Source organism: Diachasma alloeum, unplaced genomic scaffold, assembly GCF_001412515.2.
Source record: "Diachasma alloeum isolate Michigan unplaced genomic scaffold, Dall2.0 Dall_scaffold_00183, whole genome shotgun sequence".
In the NCBI taxonomy this organism is placed as follows: domain Eukaryota; kingdom Metazoa; phylum Arthropoda; class Insecta; order Hymenoptera; family Braconidae; genus Diachasma; species Diachasma alloeum.
Window position 1 is genome coordinate 890,715 of NW_021680349.1, and position 20,140 is coordinate 910,854.

General features: G+C 35.1%; 2 protein-coding genes across 6 annotated transcripts in view; one reads left to right on the forward strand and one right to left on the reverse strand.

Moving 5' to 3' along the window:
- LOC107047445 (hypoxia-inducible factor 1-alpha) overlaps positions 1-7,616 on the forward strand; it is a 75,326-nt gene extending 67,710 nt beyond the window's left edge. For 2 of the 3 annotated variants that reach the window (XM_015270214.2, XM_015270222.2), the window contains exons 10-13: positions 764-811; positions 3,627-3,667; positions 3,767-3,910; positions 4,611-7,616. In XM_015270214.2, coding sequence (XP_015125700.1) covers positions 764-811; positions 3,627-3,667; positions 3,767-3,910; positions 4,611-4,703 — 326 coding nt within the window. In that variant the 3' untranslated portion in view covers positions 4,704-7,616. The remainder of the gene's footprint in view (positions 1-763; positions 812-3,626; positions 3,668-3,766; positions 3,911-4,610) is intronic. The other variant, XM_015270217.2, reaches the window with a different exon arrangement.
- Positions 7,617-16,001, reverse strand: LOC107047458 (JNK-interacting protein 1). Of its 3 annotated transcripts, none has more exons than XM_015270232.2 (7): positions 15,819-16,001; positions 14,821-15,033; positions 12,943-13,154; positions 11,700-11,948; positions 10,141-10,577; positions 8,288-8,463; positions 7,617-7,863 (listed from the first exon to the last, which is right to left on the reverse strand). In XM_015270232.2, the coding sequence occupies exons 1-7, from the start codon at positions 15,899-15,901 to the stop codon at positions 7,791-7,793; spliced, it is 1,443 nt and encodes a 480-aa protein (XP_015125718.1). In that variant the 5' UTR covers positions 15,902-16,001; the 3' UTR covers positions 7,617-7,790. The 3 variants fall into 3 exon arrangements, with proteins under 3 accessions (XP_015125718.1, XP_015125720.1, XP_015125716.1); XM_015270234.1 differs by having other exon boundaries at positions 8,288-8,466; positions 12,943-13,133; positions 15,819-15,999; XM_015270230.1 differs by having other exon boundaries at positions 8,288-8,466; positions 15,819-15,999.
- Positions 16,002-20,140: the final 4,139 nt, after the last annotated feature.

Genomic DNA, 20,140 nt, shown 5'->3' on the forward strand with positions numbered 1-20,140 from the left:
TTTCAAGCAATTAAGTCATTCCTAATTGAGAGAACTGCAAATTTCAGTTCAATTATTCCCTGAAAATTAGGAGAATACAGAAAAATTCCGGTAAATATATTCGTGAATTTTTAATTGATTAACAATTTGTCGTATTTCGGTGCTGAAGGTAATGATTTCATTGAAAATTCAAATAGGTTGAGGAACCCTCATCTTTGAAATTTCATTGAATTTTTAGTGAAATCTGACATTTCATGCTTTTTTCCTCCGTAAATCGCATTCAATGTCACTATCTTGAGGATTGCTAGTCGACTGTCCATGGAATTCCAAATTTTGTCAAACAGTACACTAAACCATAATTAAACCTAAATAGCACAATTACGTTTTTTTTTCATATGGAGAAATTTAGTGGACACAAATAACATTTATACTGATTAAGATTTCTTCATACAGAAAAAGCGATTCATAATAGTTTTTCTGCACATGTTTGGGAGATTTTTTTGGGGAAAAAAGTTGCTAGACGATTAACGGACAATAAATGATGAGTTTTCGGCTGACTAATGATCGATTTTCGCATAAATGCAATATGGGAGAAACATATGGAGATCGGCACTTCAATAAACTGTGATAATTAAAAAACTCACCGGAGTCTCCCCTTAATAAGTTCTGAGTTTGGCATTTCGTCATTTTTATTAGTTCACGTCCTCTTGCGCCAAAAATACCATCATATCGTAGTTGTGGATATTTCGAAGACAGTGACTGTAACTCTGGTTATTGTTTTTAGATATCATGAGGATGCTGGACGCCATAACACATCCCTTGAACCCTGACAGTAAGTTTACGGATTTTGATACTTAAAAGCTGACTTTTCATGTCTCCTCGATCTCATGATCGGTAATGGGCACTACTAAGTACTCTAGCACTTGAATTTCTGAGTAGAGTTACTTACCGCTTGAAAATATATAAATACTATATTCCAAGGTTAGTACTGGGTCATAATTTGCATTGGTGTAATAAATGATCGCCAATGCAAGTACAAACATATTTACTCGTTCGTGCGGTCCCCTGCGATGCTCAGGTTGGAAAAAATCTTTCAGAAATTTCTGAACATCTTGGCCATTACCAAAAACTTGGTCATCGAAAAATGTGAAGAACTTTCAAGATTTTTTTTTTCAATTTTATCATTTTTTTTGTCATTGCTGCTACATTCACTTCGCGCTGAAAAGTGTTTTTTCGTTTACTTGGAAACGAAAAAAGCCCAGTTCGCCACTCGCTGAACGTGACATCACTGACAAAGAATATAGTTCGACACATGTGCGACTGGCATTTTTCAGCTCGTGTGATTGGCAGCCCTCGGCTTCGCCTCGGGCCTGCAATTTCACACTCGTAAAAAACCCATCGCACTTATATCGAAATACACTATTTCGCCCTGGCGAGCGCAAAGTACACACACTGAGAGAAATAATTAGCTCCGCCGAAAAATTATGTGTTTCACGTGAGAATATTTGGAGTGCAACAGATTTACTTGAGGGAAATTAACCAGCTTGATTGGGTATTGAGGAAATTTATTACCTTTTAATTATTGAGGAAATTTAATACCTTTCACAAAAATTAAATGTTTGTCGTGATCATCAGAAATATCCGGAGAAGAATTCGAACGGTTGGCAGGAAAAAATATAATCTATTGTACGACAATCGTTTCATCTGAGAGAACTCCATAGGTTTACATCATAGAAAAAATATATTGACGAGGAATGAATATTTCATCCCCCAAAAAATTGATCCCTCAAGTCATTTAGTTTTGCCAATAACACAGTTTTCGGCAAGGAAATTGTAGTTTCCTCTTGAAATTATCATTTGTTCTATGGAAATTATGAGTGTTTATTGGACAAAATAGACACTACTCAATAATATTCACTTGATAAAACGAGAGCCTCATGTAATTCTCTGAAGAAAGAATGTATTTACCCGAGAGACGTATAAATGTCTCACGAGAACAATTACTACTACAAACATTATCATGTTTTGGTGGAAACTTTCTTTTTTTCCCGCAAGTAAATTGATTCAACACGACAAAACATCTCCTTAGGGGAACATATAATTGAAAAATCAAAATTAAATTAATTAGATTGAACATATAATTGAAATTACTTCGGCAGAAGTAATTTTTTCTTAGTCTGAAAGTTGACAGTCTGATATTGCGTCTACGCTGAGGCGAACAATATAGTTCTAACCACAAGAGGTAAAATAAAGGTCCCTTATCTTCGGCTCGGGTGGTAAACCGCACGTGGCCACGGCTCCCTTATTTTACCTCCCTAGGTTATAAATATACTATTTGCAAGAATTGGGGAAGTTATCGAATCCTAAATATTCTGTACTTACTACTTACGCCCGGGTGTAGGTAGCCCAAGCCCAGTTAAGAAAATCTTCAATTGAGTATCGGAATAAATGAAAATCATCTGCCGATCAATTTTGATCGAAAGTTTGTCAAATATATATTCTCAAAAAACATGACGTGTCAATGTATCAACAAAGTTTGTCAATAATATTACTAATGAAAAACTATTTAGTCAATATTCACGACCGAATGGCGGAATGAAGCCATTCATTTACGAGAAATTTCTGAAATTGTCTAACTGGGGAATAAATTTACCCCAGACATAAATTTATTCTGACGATTTATAGGGTTAACAGCGCTGTGTGCAATCGGCTCTTAGACAATTGGCCCTTGAACTGTCTTGAGTACTAAATACTTGATCTACTCAGACTGTTTTCAAGTAGTAATTGACGTCCTTGAATTGAAGGAGGGATTAATTCCTAAGTGAATGTTGAATTTGTACCTAATTATAATCATGCTTTGAAGAATATGAAAATATTAGTACTAGAGGAAAGTATTAAGTACTCAGATTTAGTATATCGTGAGTTCCCCATCCCAAATTATAATTTTGAGTAAATCAAATGATTTTTGGTAAAATGTGATATTCTCTCCTAAAATTACTTGGCTCTAAGAAAAATTGACACAACTAATCGACACTCCAAGCACAAATGTTTTTACTCATTAGTGAGGTTTCCTGCGTTGTTAAACTTGAAAAAAAAATACAATTTTTAGGGAATTCTAAAACTTTCTAAAAATTTCAGACATTTTCGAAAATTTCATCATTGAAAATTCAAAGAATTCTCCAAAATAGTTCCTTCAGAAAATTTTATAGATTTGCATTTCCAAAATATTCCAAGAAAAACAAGGGATTTCTAGGATTTGAGAAGTTATCAAGTACTAAATATTGTGGTATTTAGTACTCAGATTGTTTTCAAGTTACAAGTATTCAATGTGCCTAGACCCATAAGATTGATTAATCATTAAGTACACGTCGAATTGGTACTTAATTATTTCACAAGTATTGAGTACTCATGTGCTTAATTATTTTGCACTTAGAATATCTCAAGTTCCCATCACAAATCGTAATTTTGACTTACTCAAATAATTTTTGGAAAAATTAGAAAACGGGAACATTCTCTTTAGAAATCACTACTCTTTAAAAAAATAATAATTAAAGACTGAACTGAACCTGAATTTTCGTCGTATTTAATTGCTCATTCGATTCGGGCGTATGTTTCTTTATTAATCTTTCTTATTTCTGATATTGCAGAAAAATCCGCGAGGGCTGATATTCTTCACCTTGTGCCCGAGGTATGTATTTTACAAAGCATGTGGATGTATCTCAAGGAAATATGGAAATTGACGTTGAACGAATAAATCTATAAACCATCATTTTCTTATTTGATGAAGCAGAAGGTGGACGAGACACTGAGACAGACATATGCGCATCTTCAGGACAGTATAGATTATCAAGGGTCGCAGATCAATGAGTTAGGACTGGTATTTGAGAATTCAGAGCTGCACACACGCCGACAAAATTTTGATCAACTACAGGTGACTATAAAAAATAATAAACTCGTCAAAGAAAATATTTCAATTATTCGAGCAAATTAAGGGTGACATGATATCCTTATGGAATGACCTTTTTTAAGCTCTGATTCATCTGAACCTGAATATAAAAATCATCTCTTCGGAATCATAACAAATTTATTCATATTCAGAACTTTATCAAAAATCGATTTCATCCCTAAAAAAATAAGATCTCCAAAATTTTTAAAAATCTCAATCATTTATTTCTGAACCACGAATGATTACAAATTAATAATTCTGTGCAAAATGTCATTTGAATGACGCCAATGATTCTCATGATTTTTTTCAAATTTTTCTCACGCAATTTAATTGACAACTTTGATGATTGTAAATGGTTGAATCTATACTGTAGTCTGTACCAAACTATAAAAAATACTTGGATATCCTTAATACATTTTTCTCTACTAGTGAACGGAAAGAAAATGTTCTTTTTAATTTTTTTATGAAACGTGATTGGCAGCCCTAAAATCAACGAAATCAATGAATAAACTCTGCTCAAATCCTTTCATAATCCTCTGATTGTTCGAATGGGACATAACGAAATCTTAAAAACGATCAGCGAAGATATTTATCAAAGATTAACCCTCAAGATAACTCCACCCATCGATTTTCATCCACAAACAATAAATATACGTCACAATAACTATTAATTTCACCATTCCAGGCCGAGCATGAAATCCAGAAGAAAATGATCAAGACCCTCCAACAGGATCATCACAGTATGCAGGTCAACGTTAAACAGAACGTTGGTGTCTGAAACCAATTCAAGAAGGACGAAACTTAAGTTCTCCTCGTCCTTCTTCCCAGGATTTAGGAAAATTTTGATAAAGTCCACAGACTGGCTGTTCCCTACTGTACCTCAGTGAAATGTGGCACATAACATTCGTACCTTAAGGAGTTACTGTTCCCCAGGAGTCTACGATTGCAACATTCAGCCTGGCGCAATCCCTGGAGGGGCCAACCAACAAAACAAAAAAACGAAGCGAGTTGTTTGTACTCGAGGACATCGAGTCACCTGACGAAAAACGTTTTCCAATGCTCTTCCCAGGAACACGAAGAAATGAAGACGACCAAGTGGTTATTCACTGGAAATTGTCCTTGGATTTTTTAAGAGCCACAACAAATGAAGCAGTACAAGAAAAAACAACTTCTGCAAATAAAAGTGACTGATGAATTCTAAATGAGGAATAATTGTGCAATTAACGAAGAAATTTTGCAAAGTAAAAAAGCACGGGAAAAATAAGACTCATCAATGAAGAAAAAACGAAACAAATGCACGAGACAAGAGGAATTTCATTGCTACAACGGAGTAAAGTCACCTCATTTGTCACATAGACTATCAAATTCATCGTCACAGCGACAAAACTTCCCCATTTTAAATGTTAAAAAAAAATTCAGGAAACGTTTACGAATAAATGAAACGGCTGAGTATGAACTACCTCTATCCAACATGTCTGTCACGTTTAGACAAGGGATAATGAGTTATTAACGAAATCGTAATAATGGGATAAGGATACCTAACTAATTTACTAGGCAATTACGATGTTGAGACTAAGATTGTAAGTAAACTAATGAAGAAGAAAACACTGATTAAGAAAGATGACGTTTTGAATCGTTGCCATCGTTTTAATTGGCTCACCGTAAGACTGCAATGTTAATTTTACTATATACATATATAAATATTAAATATAAAATTAATGATTATGCAACATGGATTATTCACCGTGTACTATTAAGCGGAGGAGTGTGAAGAGAATTGTAATTGAAGATTGAAATTAATTGTAATATTGACTGCATAATTGAAGTTATCGATGATTGGAGAGTTGCTCTGTCAGGAAAAAAAGGAAACAAAACAATGCAATTTTCATAATTGGTTTGAGTGATTTTTCAATAAATGCACCCCGTGTACACAAGGACATACATCCCGAGGGGAGTTGAGGTCAATTTTGTGATCATGTCAGTCGTTGAGAATGAATTTTCTCTGAACTACAAGTCAATTTTTCCAATAATTGTATCTGATTTATTGCAAGATTTTGTTGATGACCCTTTTGAAAAGATAAATCAGTGATTTGTTTTTGAGGAAATGAATCAGTGATTTGTTTTTTCATTTAATACGGGGATGTATGTCACACGAACATATACATTAGATGCATAATTTAGGATTTTAAGGAAGTGGTGTACTAATATACTTACGTCCAATGATATTTACTGTAAAATTTGTCACTGAATAATTCAAAGATAATTTTTACATCGATGACGACGCTACAGAAAGTTTAATGTCAATCTTGAAATTTATGTACAATTTTTCTTATTTGTATTTCGGCCTATTTTATGAATTTGTTAATTGTCTTGATGTTATATGAGAAATTTTTTTTTAACGAAATTGTGCAATGCAAAATTATCGGGGATGCGAATAGCTGAGGAGTATTTAGTGTTGTATTGTTATCAAGTTTGACTTTTGCTTAATTTCATCTCTCGATCGTCGTCAGGTACTTCCCACCCTCAATGAAAGAAAGATGAATAAAAAAAGAATGTTTTGTGTCTTCACTGTAAAGATGAAAATATTGTGAATAATTTTAAATGAAGAATAATAACATGTATGTTGTACTCATCACCTAAAGTAAAATTACGAAGCGCGTCTCAGGCACCGACTTTATGGTTGAAACAACAAATTTTGAGAATATGCGAAGAAATGAATTGATGATAAACTGACTAGAAATTGTAGCTCCCTCCCTGACTCCGAACTAATGTATAGTACAAATTTCAAATCCAAACTGTCTGTGTTTTTGAGTAAACCGATATTTTGTTTTACTTTTGAGAATTATTGACGTAAAGGAGAATGAACAATTTTTATTGCACATGTCAGGCAAATAATGTTTTATCATGAGACTGAAAAATGTAATGGAATCGCCTAATTTTACTTTTATGCTTTATTTTGTGTTGAAATGAACGAATTATTTGAGTTGCTCAAGACATCTGCAGAAATATACTTTAGCTTTCCCGATATGACAATGTGACAAATACTAATTTCATTGGAATAATGACATTTATATGCAGGCAAAATAATTTCATTCTAAAATACATTGGTAATGTCTTTAATTCGTGAATTAAACTTTTTTAACAGATGAATTTACGTAATTTTCTCAAAACCAATGACTTTGTTATATCACTTCTCATTATTTTACTGACATGAATAAAAATTTGAAATTGATGCAGATGTGACACAGACAGTCGGCACTATGATTATAATACAATAAACATACCTAAGCATATTGTTTAAAAATAAAGTTTATAATATTGTAAATACGTTATTATATTTATACTTTGCTGATCATAAATGAAAAAAAAAACAGGTGACTTTTAATTTTCTTAATTGTTTTTCTTCTCTCATTTATTTCTCAAACATCTCGGTGAGTCATTTGATCCAGTGATTTGGGAAATTGTTCTTGGGAACAATGAAGTTTTCAATTGAACTTTTCTATTTTCAATATTAAAAACAGATACGAATGAAAATTGAATGAACAAACATCGTGAAATGAATATCAGGATTATGTGCATATGTAGACATGTAAAAGACACCGGAAGTTGTGGGAGTAAATGGGATGAATTTGCTCAAGGATTTGTAATGGTAGAAAATAATCACATGAGAATAAACGAAAAATGAATGAGATTTAATGGGTGACATTGCCGCGTAGGTTTCTTTGATTCGCATTTTATTTTCTTCATAATATATTTGTATCTACACCTAATTGGGGTTTATGTACAGTGGGTATCATTCTGATGGGTCTCGTGGGCGTGGGGATATTTCAAGCTCCCGGCCTCCGGTGAGATACTAAAAGTAGGTTTACTCAATGTATATGTCCTCAATTGGAAAAGCAGTCTCAATGAATTTAGTGTAGAATCGGTGGAAGGCTCGTCTAGAACAGGAAATGAAAATCAAAAATTATTGTCTTAAGAGTGTTGCACACTGACAAAGAAAATTGCTTTTGCCAAGGAATTATTTCATTGGGTGAAAAATTTACTTTTTTAATATCACTGTTATGTTGAATTATTAACATTTAGAATTATTCCAAATTATTTGACGTAAAAAATCTCAAATTTGAGAAAAAATTGAAAAATGTTGGAAATAATGAAAATTGTTGAATGCAAGGTCATATGTTGCACAATCATCTCATAATTCAACATAATTGTAATATTTGGAGATGAACTTCTAAAAAACCACGACTCAATGAATGAATGAATGAACGAACGAACGTACGTGTTTTGATTCCTTGGCAATCGTAATTTTTTTTCTCAGTGCAGCTTTGTTTGATTTTGATTTAGGTTTTGAGGGCGACTTACCCGACTGCTTCGGCTACGGGCCTCGTCGACTCCTGTCCGATGAACACGTGACAAGCGAACCTCTGGAGGGTTGGGTGCTTTGTGATAAAACCGAGGTAACGATGGTCTCGGGGATGAAATGCACAGAATGATACATTTTTCAGGGAATAAAAATAGTCGTGACATGGTCCATTTTTCTGCTGAAAACGAAAAAATGAAAAATAATGTTTTAATGTTAAAAATAGGATTTTTGGGGATTATGTCACAGGGTTGTGGCATGAAACTTTTTTCGCTGAGAAAAAATAACGAAATAGCAAAATTGAATGGAAAATATCAGTTACGTCGTTTTTATTTTGAAACATCACTAAGAATTATCGAAATTAACAAATTACTCTTCAGTATTTTTCATTCAATTTTGCATCTCCAGCAATAAAAAAATTACATGAAAATTTTAAATATCTAAAATACATCTGTTTGCAAAAACATCGTCTCATATTTTTTCCTGAAGTCACTCGACAGAATGTCGAACACAATCCACTTGTTACATTTTACAATTTCAGTAGAATGCTCAGATTTATATCTATATATCTTTAAAAGGAAGAGATGCAGGAAAATTTGTCGGTTGACATTTTTCGTAGAGAATTCCACCGAGTACGAAATTTCCTTTTGACAGTGATAAACGTGGGACAGTGTGATGAGAATTATTCTCCTGTACAGTAAAATTTCCCATACCGATGGGCTATTTTTCTTCTTGCACCCATCCGAAGGTCATGGGGACGAATGGAAGTGAAACATTTATCAAATACGTTCGGTAAAAAATCATTCTCCGTTACAGAAAAATTTTCCACACTATTGAGCAATCATTCACGTTCACTGAGCCAATTTTTGATGGAATGCAGGGTAAATTTTACAGTTTCGGCACAAATTACACGTTCAGTAAATTTTTCATGGATCGGCATCAATAATTAATTTAGTAATATTATGAGAAGTTGCACCTTACAATAATTAAGGTTTCCTTATCTTCATTGAAATTTGAAAAATAATACAATAATTGGTAATTTAAATGTTCCATTAACTATGAACTACATAATTAACAAATGATATTGTCAATTGACTAAATATTTGTAAATTCCATAGAAGTATTTTCGATTAGCAAATAATCGTCAATCTTCTAATTATTCTCTCAATTATTGATTGATAAAACAATTCGGAATTTGAATATTTATCTGATGACTAATTTGCTAATTACAAAAATTGATAATTAATATTACGAATTTCCTTATTCAAAATTGAACGTCAATTACAACTTATGATTATACCGATGCCTGAAATTTTCCGGAACCAATGGAGATTCACTATTCGTCTCGCACTTTTTACCCGATGTAGGGTGAAAAGGTACCGAAAATCGAGTTCAATATTGATAGGCATATCAATCAATCATAATTACCGTTAAATTGTGAAGATGTCAATTTTTAACATAAACCTTAAAATTTTAAATATTAAATTAACCATCAATTTGTACATTTAAATCTCGAAATATTCTATCAACCAATAATTTAGGCAGGAAGATTGACAATTATTTGGATAATCGAAAATCAAGTACCTAAATTTAGAATCAGCTTGTTAACTAAAAAATTACATTTCAATATTATCAAATATTCTATTCACCATCAATCGGAAAATTTAGTTAATAAATTTTATAATATTTTAAATTTGTTAAATATAGTTAAACTTTGGACAATATAAGGAAATGAGCCCTTTTTAATATTGTCAAAATCTAATATTATTGCCCATCCCTAAGCGAGTTTACTCCACGATTACTCGAATGTTCGGTAATTTTTCTCCAACATTCAACAAAAGATCATTCTACTCACTCGTGGCTTACTCCTGTCCACCATCCGCAATCCCTGGTCCGACACCTCAAGAATACATCTCTGTGAGTCCGGTGAATCCTCCGAAGCATTGCCCACAATTCTCCTCACAGCCTGACAAACAACCCCAGTCCCCTTGTGTGCGAGTGTCTCAACCGAGCCAAGGTACCCCAACAAATACCTCTCTCTCTTGACTTTGGGCGCTGAGGGATCGAAATCACTGTAGTCCATATCTACTGCGTAGGCGGATGGGAAAATCCCCTGACGACCCGTTCGCAGGTTGACTCCCTCACACCACAGATCGTCTGCCTCTTTTTGCACGTAGATTGGATCGCCAATTTCGAGGTCAATTTCATCGTGATGACGGGGAACGAATTTGTGGAGGCCCCGATGGGTGGCCTCTAGAAGCTCTAATTGGGTGAAGGGAACGCCTCCGCTTCCTAGCAAATTAAACAGCTCACGTAATTAACAAAAATTCAGAAAACTAAATCGTGAAGGAACGGAAATCAAAAATCGCAACAATTTTAGGCGGAACTGCCAAAGGACATTTTCATGGCAAACTATTTTCGCTTTGAAAACGTCCCTGAACATTTTTTTTTTTGGAAATTACTTATTCTCAAGACCATTAAATTTAAATTACCATTTCATGAATCACTTGATAGCACATCGATTATCTCATTGATGAGGAATTTTACAAAAAATAGGAAGAATTTTTTTATGGCAATCTTTGAAGTCTTCAAAGGCCTTTCAATTTTTTCTTCTAAAAACCATATCATTGTTTCATGGACTGTACAAAAAATCATAATAATTATCTCCCATTTTAATCAACTTTTAATGACTGGGTAATGATTAATTTATAAAATTCATCGATTTATACTTTTTCTGACAAATTTTCTCAGCTTTAAAGAGATGGTGACATATTTTCGTAAACCACACGTATGACAAAATTCAATAGAAAATCTAGTGAATTCGCTAGAAAAATCTGTTGGAATTAATTGAAAAATTCTATTTGAATTTTTCTCTTGAGATTTTTTTCTATAAGACTGCTTGGGCATCAGTTTTCCAAGTTTTTCCACTCGGATTCTGTAATCAAAACAAAACAAAATCCAGCGGAAGAAACTTAGAAAATTTGTGCTCAACATTTCTGATAGAAAAAATCTCGAGAAAATTTTAAACAGAAATTCCAGATATATTGACTTTTTCCTATCAAATCTGCAATATAATCAGCACAAAAAAGTTATAAAATATCTCAATAGAATTCCAATGGAAATCCTACAGAAATCCCATAGAATTTCTATAGAATTCCATTAGAATTTTCTAGCGAATTCGCTAGGTTTTCGATTGAATTTTTTCATGCGCGCACTTATTCAAGAAATTAATTAAAACCTAAACAAAACGATTGTAAGTAATAATTTAAAGGCATTACATCTGTGTAATTACGCAGGGGCATTTCCAATAAAAATTTCTCTGAGCGACGAAAAAGGCTTCTTGAAATTCTCCCCTAAACCCTCGCAATCTTGGAAAATACACCGCCATAAACTTTTTACGATGGCACAAATTACCTGGAGTACTACTCGGAGAAACTGACTCAGTATTCTGCAGAGTATTGCAGGGAATAGGGGAGACACTCTTAGGTCCATTATCAGGGGAATGTGCAGTGCTGTGTCCGCTGTCAGTCGCCATCCTTTCGCTATCGGGCGAGCTGTCCTCATGGCGGAGCCTCGAGTGACACTTTCGAAGCACCAGGTGCGGCCGGGATGACCCAGTGGCACCTGCCAGCTCCTCAGCCAGCGAGGGAGACGAATTCAGTGCTGCCGAGTTCGTAAACATGAATTTATCGATGATTTTGCGATTAGTAATGTGTCAAGAATTGGGAAATTTAGCTGCTGTCTTTATCATTCATGTTGTTATTAAGGATGTTTATCCATCTCTATAGAAAAACATATGAAACTAACTTCTTCCTCATTCGCGCGCTCTCATGGATTTATTTTCAAATTGATAATTCACCTATTAGGAGACTCCAGAAATAGCGGGCAATGCGAAAAAATACATTGAGTGCGGAGAGAAGTCTGGGATGCCCAGGTAAATTGAAGAGGTATTCAAAGCATTAATTTGAAAGAAAAATGGCGAAGGCTTATTTCCGAGGGGAATTTATAAAGATAATTGACAAACGGCAATTTCCCACAATTTTAGACTTCCCTCGCCAATATTCATGAACATTTAATTCGCTATTTTAAAATAGTGCATTTCGTCATTAGGCCGAAACGGTATATTTCCGGCCTGTCGTTATGGGATAATACACTCTTGGGGAGATCTGCCAACCCCACGAGTATTAAAACCCCATAACAACAGCCCGGACCACATTTTTCCGTAGTGATTTTCACTTTTACGAGTTTGGGAAAGGGCTAATCCAATCCCAATCCCCGAACGAGAAAAAGTAAAGAGCAGTACGGAAAGAAAAATTTTCTGGCGAATATGAGTTTGCAATCATACGAGCTAGAATACTTTTTTTTGGCCGTGTGATCAACAATATTTTTTGACATACACGGAGAAAAATGTTCAGTAAAAATTACGGAACTCACTCACCGATTACGGAATCGACTCAGAAAATTTAAGTGACGATATCGTAATTTTTCACGATTCCGTAATCGGTGAGCGAATTGTGAGTTCCGTAATTTTTACTGAACATTTCTCTCCGTGTAGTGGAACAGGGCATTCCGTTTAGAAATCAATTTTTGGAAAATATCTCGAAACCTGTCCCTCAAAAGCGAATTCTGAAATATTCGATAAGAATCGAATCCTTACATTTCTTGTTCTTCGGTATTTCCGGGAGTCGCCTCCGTCTTCTCTCATTTCCACTGCTGCCAGGGCGATTGGGATGATGTTCAGGAGTCGCCCAGGATCCCAGACTTGAGCAGGAGCCACCGACGTCGCTCACCACGCTGTCACGCCCCGTCGATGGCAGAACCCCAGTTAAACTGGTGTATCGACCCCTGCTGCTTAGTCCACCGAACAAGCTAATTGTAAAAGCCCATAGGCATTTCGATGTCAGTCTAAACTACCTCATGCGCCACTCTTTCTTCTCAATGTATTATACTGAGCATTAAATCACATTCATTCGGTGATTCAGTAGTGAAATGGCAGATTGAATTGCAAGAATTTAAATCTCTTCTATAGTTCTCAGGTCTCTTTAGAAGATTTCCCTATCTTTTTCCTATCATTTCACCGCTTCGCTTTTAAATTCTGTAAAAAACTATTCTGCAAATATCTCCGATACTAGTAGGCTTAGGCAAAAAAAAATGGAATTTTTTATAAAGGCCATGAGCTCCGCCATGAAGAAAATCTCTTGCCATTTTCTTCTTAATTCACTTTTTATCGAGATAATTACATGAAGAATGGAATTGTGCAGTAGATTATTCCGAGAATATCCTGATAATTATTAGGTTTGGTATATACATTCTAAAATGTTTGGTGAAGATTAAAATTCTCTACACAGATTCTCTAAGAAATTTACAGTTTGATGAAGAAATAGATGGAAACTGAATTTTAATTCAATTATCGCATGCAAATTAAAATCAATGAGAACAATTCGGGTATATAGATCTTTCCCGTACTGACCTTCACTCTTCCTCGTCCGGGGATTGGTATTGGCCCTGTCCCAAACTCGTAAAAGTGAAAATCACTACGGGAAAATATCATTCACGACTAGCGCCATGGGTTTTTTTTTCTCGCGTGGTTGGCCAGTCCTCGCCTTCGGCTCAGACGCCACCTCCACGCGAGTAAAAAACCCCATGGCACTCGCCCTGAAATATACTATACCGGAATTTTCTGGTTTTCTGTTTATTTTTAGAGAAAAATAGAACTGAAATTTCCGGTTCTCTTTGATTTTTTCACGGAATTCTGTATTTTTAATGTCGAAATTCCTAGAAATTTCAGTGGTATACTGCTAGAAAAAAAAATGAAATTTCGTAAACAGTTGACTACCAATTTTCAGGACAGTGACACTGAATGCGATTTAGGGGAAAAAATGATGAAAGTTCAGGTTTCACTGAACATTCAGTAAAATTCCAGAATTTTAAGCGGCATAAAGACGAGAATTTCATAATTTATTTAAATTTCCAATCTAGTATGAATATTCAGTGTCAAATTACATTAAATTTCCAGTGAAATCTGAAATTCCATGATTTTTTTGTCCCGAAATCGCATTCGGTGTCACTGTCCTGAAAATTAAAGAATATATTTATCAGAATTTTCTGGTTTTCTATTCATTTTCAGGAAAAAATGGAACGGAAATTTACAGTTCCTGTTTGATTTTCCCACGCAATTCTGAATTGTCAATGACAAAATTTGCAGAAATTTCAGTGGAACTTGAACCCGATAAAAATTCCCGGAATTTAAAACGGAAAATTCAAACAAAATTTTTTAACAGCGTAATTGATTACAATAAATTCGATAAAAATTGCAAAAAAGTGTGCCAGAAATTTCAGACAAAAATTTTCAACAGTATACTCCACTACCGAATTCTACATCCGACTATTCAGAGCATATGTCGAAACCCTGCGGGTCTAACGATGTAAGCTCACGCAGGCACGTATTCTAAACGAATAAGAGAATGAATAAACGAATAATTCATGAAATTCTACCACTCTACCATTTTACTACTGAAATACTCATCGACTCTACCTAAAATCGCTGTCAGCAACAATCGACGAGTGATGATCCAAGTCTTCGCTGTCGTCCCCCGAGGTGTGGCCACTCTGATTATCATGTCGGTGCATCACCCCTCCGTCCTCATCATCGGAATCCCCAGGAATTCCCGCACACGAGCGTCCAACATCTCCATCGCTCGCCTGCGACGACGTCGGGGAGTCATCAAGCATAACATCATGTACAAGCCTAAAAAAGGGGTAATAGGAAACGGTTGAACAAACTGAGAGCCTTAATCCGGGGATCGACGAGGGTGAGAGAAGCCATACGTCGGGAATGCAGTTTATCAATATTTGCAGAACTGAAATAAAAGTTTATATCTGAATCGTGCGCGGATGACTGCTAATGTTGATGGAGGTGATGCTCAGGGAATTATCCAAATGGAGCAGCGCGCTTGTTCCTTCGGGTCATCTCGAGTATCGACGTGAAATAGGGGGCTGAGGGGCGAGGAAAGGTCGGGTTCGCGTTGCAACTGGGGCCAGGACCATCAAAAAGTCACTTTCGCCAATAAAAAATTCAACACTGCGGTTTCGGCATTCACCGCAGCGACTCCCAGTCAATCGAGGGTGGTGCCAATTTCATTAATCCAAAATTTATAGTTTGCAATTGAGCCGATTCAAATAATTAAGGACGGATGCCACATATTGATTCTACTACGATAGGAATCGTAAAGAGAAAAAACACTTTTCATGCAAAAAAAATTGCAAAATAATTTTTGCAAATTTTCAATTTTCAGGATTTTTTTGAATTCAGGGAAAAATAAGAAAGGTCTTTTCGGCCGGTTGTAAAAATTAGTTGTCGACATCACTAGGTTTTTTTCTTTGTGGAACCACTCCTCGAATTCTGCATTCCGCGAGGATGTCGGTTTTCCTTTATTTGAACTTTAACTCACACGAATGCGCGAAATTATGTGGCATTGGCCACTAAATTATTGAGAGTTTAATGTAGAGATGAAAGTTGAAGGAGAATCTTACGTGTAATTTGATATTGGTGTCTTCAGATGCTGTGGCAGTCGTTCGAAATATTGTCGAAATTCCTCGAATTCAGTGTCAGCCATTCTCACTTTGTGTGAGAGGTGATACCTTGGAGGTGGGCCGACGGCGGTGGCACTCTTGGACGTCGACGTTGACGGCGAGACGTGTGGTGAAGGGCGCTGATGTCGGGGGTGATATTGATTCCTCTTTATGCAGCGGGACGCAAGCGCCGGATTCACACTCACCCCCCGGGTGATGGGGTACTGGGGGGGGGGAGGCTTGGCAAATGAGTGAGATACATGAGATTAATTTTATTCCAGTTGTCCGATGCATTACGATGCCGGATACATTGCGAGAAGTTTAAAAAAACCTCGACAAAAAACGAAAATGAAGGATGTATTCTTGTGGGCGATGGGGTTGACGTTTATTCATTAGTATTGATTTTTTTTTATTGACGTAGATGGTTGATGTTGGAATGATTTGAAGGGGATTTGTACGATGGGAAGAACTGATGCAAGAAAGTGAATTCGAGACTCTAACGCATTCGCTAAGAAATTTTATTGGATTTCTACTGGAATTATTTTGAAATTTCTATTGAAAAATTCTGCAGTTTTTTCGTTGCAGAGAGTTTGGATCGAAAATATTGAATGGGAAAAGATTAATGGGATTTATTTTTTAGAACAAATTGTTCTACTGAATTTTTTTCAGTTGAATTTATGAAAGATAAATTGAATTTTCAATAGATCGTGAGGAAAATTTTCTGGTGAATGAAACCTGAAAGTTAAATTGAGCTAAAACCTCGGTTTTTCCACTCTCCAATTAATTTAATTGGAGTCACAGATCCCGTCTGACCTCGGATGACACGATTCCCTAATGCAGAGCCCTTGAATCGTGCTGAGAGGCCTCAAGAAGAGGATCTTCGGTGTTTACAGAAAAGAAATACCATCTTTCTCGTCAGAGAGAGAATGTTTTCTCATGAGAAAAACTCTCTCATGAGCTTAAACATTCTAGAAGGGATGACATTCCATTTACGAATTAGTAACAGCAAAAAGAGAAGATGCGCGTGAATGAAAACAAGCGGGAAATTGATGTCGTCACTAGAAATTTCTATGACAATGTCGTTTAAATCGAATTCGATGATTCATTGAATTAAAAATGGCGCAACGTTAATATTCATTAACTCTCCCTGAATGTTGGTTGCAAAATAATTTTTTTCAATAACAAATGATGCAATCAATCACATGATTGAACTCGCTCAAGATGTCATGGGGAAGAATATTTAAAATCACAATTGGATTCACTTGAACAATAATTTTTTCAGTTATCGTCGAAAATGACAGGTTCGAAATAAAAATTGGAAATTTCGAATTTGACGAATACAATACTTCCATTCCGAAGCAAAAGAAGAATTTAACAACTGTACTTTATTGAATATAATTGAATAAATTTCTCATTCACTCCCATCCAATTGAGCTCAGCTATAGTTAGATTGCAATTTATCAACATTTCGAAATGTCGGAATAACTTGAAGATGAAGAATACTTGTTGCATTTCAATGAATGTAGGGTGTGTGTCTGCCTCCACTCGTGGGAATTCATCGAGTGGAGCGTAGCATTTATCATTGACTGGAGTGGAGATAACTTCAGAACCTGCGGTGATAACAATGGCCTTTTGTCATCAAGGAGATGGGAATTTCTGTGATGCATTAAACATTGGATTATGCGGGTTAATTATGCGTCACTCCTTACCGAAAGGAAGAATCATAATGATACTCACACGCAAGAATTTCATTGATTCATTGCCAGAAAACTCCATCTGCTTTCTATTAGAAAATATATTAAGCTTTCGCTAATATTTATTTTATTTTCACTATATTGATTATTTTATTTTTAACGGAATTTGTTGCAAGTTCCAAGGAACTTGCAGCTGATCATCGCCCGCGGGGCCTTCAGCCACAATATATTTTCTGTAAAAACTCTTCGGCCCAAATTTCTCAAGCTTTTTCATTAAAAAATAAACCTGAGGTAACATGAAAATTTCAATCTGTCTGATTCTTATGAAAACAGTTTGGACGGCCAAAAAAAAACATAGAACTTATGAAAACAGTCTCAATAATGTATTGTGAAGATGGTCTTTGCACAAGAGTTCAATTACAATGAATATTTCATAATTGATCTTGTTTTCATTATAAAATTAATTTATGTCATACCGCGCAATAAATAGAATTTAAATAGAATCCACTTCTGCCCGGTGTAACATAAAATATTATAGATCACTCGACCATAAACTTCGTTTTCAACAAATGCGAGTCCAGACCTCACATTCGTCGTAAACGGAATTTGCACCCTTGTACTCTAATGTACTATAACACACAGGGAAAAAAATTCTAATATCTGGAACATATTTTCTTGAGACAAGGAATTTTTCTTCAATTGCTTAATTCCCCCAGGCATCTCAATTCACGAGACCTGAGAAAGGTCGTATGCTTTAAAATATTCGTGTACTCACGTATGATTTTGTCGCAAATGAACTCACTCAAATTGCGTAGAAAAATCGTCAATCTTCAAGTATTTATTATTTTCATGATTTTTTTGTTACGCAGTTGCACTACTTCAATATGTAATATATTCATGATATAATGCGCAACGATAGTGATAAATGAGAATTTATTCGAGTTCCGTGAACCATAAACATTCTGAGATTCGAGCCATTCAAAATAATTTACTTCTCTCAAGTAAATATGGTCCACGTACTAGAAAAGTTTTCTCTCAGTGCAGCAAAAAATAAGTGAAATTGCTTGCAAGGATTCTTCTGTTTACATTAATTATCCCAACCCCTTATACTCCGCCCCTCTATCAGATCCTCTCAAACGAATAGAAAAAGATTCAGAATTCCTATTCCTCATTAGCTTTAAAATTAAATTAAAAGCGTATTGTGAAGCTAGTTCTTACATAAGAGTTCAATAACAACGATTGTTTTATAATTGAAATTGTTTTCATCATAAAGTTAATTAGCAGCAAAGAAATGAGTGAAATTCCTTGCGAGGAGTGAAAGAATTCTCCTATGGACATTAATTAATCAGTGAACTTATTCATTTCTGTATTTTGTCATCCTTTCCCCTTTTATTCATTCGTTTACACATCTCCCAACCCCTTATACTCCGCCCCTCCAGCCAATCCTCTTAAAAGAATAGAAAAAGATTCAGAATTCCTATTCTTCATTAGCATCAAAATTAAATTAAAACCGTATTGTGAAGATACTTCTTGCATAAGAGTTCAATAACAATGACTGTTTTATAGTTGAAATTGTTTTCGTCATAAAATTAATTAGCAGCAAAGAAATGAGTGAAATTCCTTACAAGGAGTGAAAGAATTCTCCTGTTGACATTAATTAATTAGTGAACTTATTCATTTTTCTACTTCGTCGTCTTTTCTCCTTCTATTCATTCTTTTTATTCATTCACACATCCCCCTACCTCCTACATTCCACCCCTCCAACCAATCCTCTTAAAAGAATAGAAACAGATTCAGAATAACTAAGCGTATGAGGCAGCTCCTACATAAAGTACACCGATAGTGATAAGTGATGGAGCCCGAGTAATGTGCTGCATCTGCTTGTACCAAAAAGCACGAGAAAACAAAAGATAAAATCCCGGTAAGATACATCTTGACGATACACTCCAGTCTTTCATTAACCACTGTCTTTGTTCCGTTCAATCAAGAACCTCTCTCCCTCCCGGTTTTCATGGAAAAATACTTCTTTGTCACCAGTCATCGTGAGTTACAATATCCTGCTCAACGACTCGAGTCGAGAAATTTTAAATACCAGATTAATTCACACCAGGTGATCGATAAAATCGTGTCCTTGATTATGTTCTTTTCTGTTCTGTTATCCAATTCAAGCATAAACATTTTCTGCTTATCATTTGCATCTATTTTTTTAATATTTTTACTGCAAAATCCAATGGCTTGGGTTGACACATCAGACGGAATTGAAGACATGATGTTTAGCGAAGAAAATATTAGTCTTGGGTATAATATCTTCTCAAAATTGAAAACATTTATCGCAATTGTTGTATCGTAATTGAAGAACAATAATTAATTTTTAATAGTTTCCGTTGAGAAGCCAAGAGTGTTTCTATCGCTTCAATGGAATGCATTGACTAGACACATGTGTCAAATTGATCAATTGAATTGTGCAAGGAAAGATTAAGAAACATTATGAGTATTTAGAGTCATCCAAATTAAATTTCACGGAAATTATTTGTCTCCTTGACATTCTCGCATAAATAAATAATAGAAATCGTTCAAACTTCCGGAAAA

What these genes read in the sequence shown, in the direction of transcription:
- LOC107047458 (XM_015270230.1), bottom strand. Translation starts at nt 15,901, where the DNA reads ATGGCTGACACTGAATTCGAGGAATTTCGACAATATTTCGAACGACTG. An exon ending in ACACCAATATCAAATTACAC is followed by an intron (nt 15,034 to 15,818) that starts GTAAGATTCTCC and finishes CCCCTTTTTTAG; the next exon opens with GCTTGTACATGATGTTATGC. An exon ending in CCCGTAGCCGAAGCAGTCGG is followed by an intron (nt 7,864 to 8,287) that starts GTAAGTCGCCCT and finishes TTCCTGTTCTAG; the next exon opens with ACGAGCCTTCCACCGATTCT.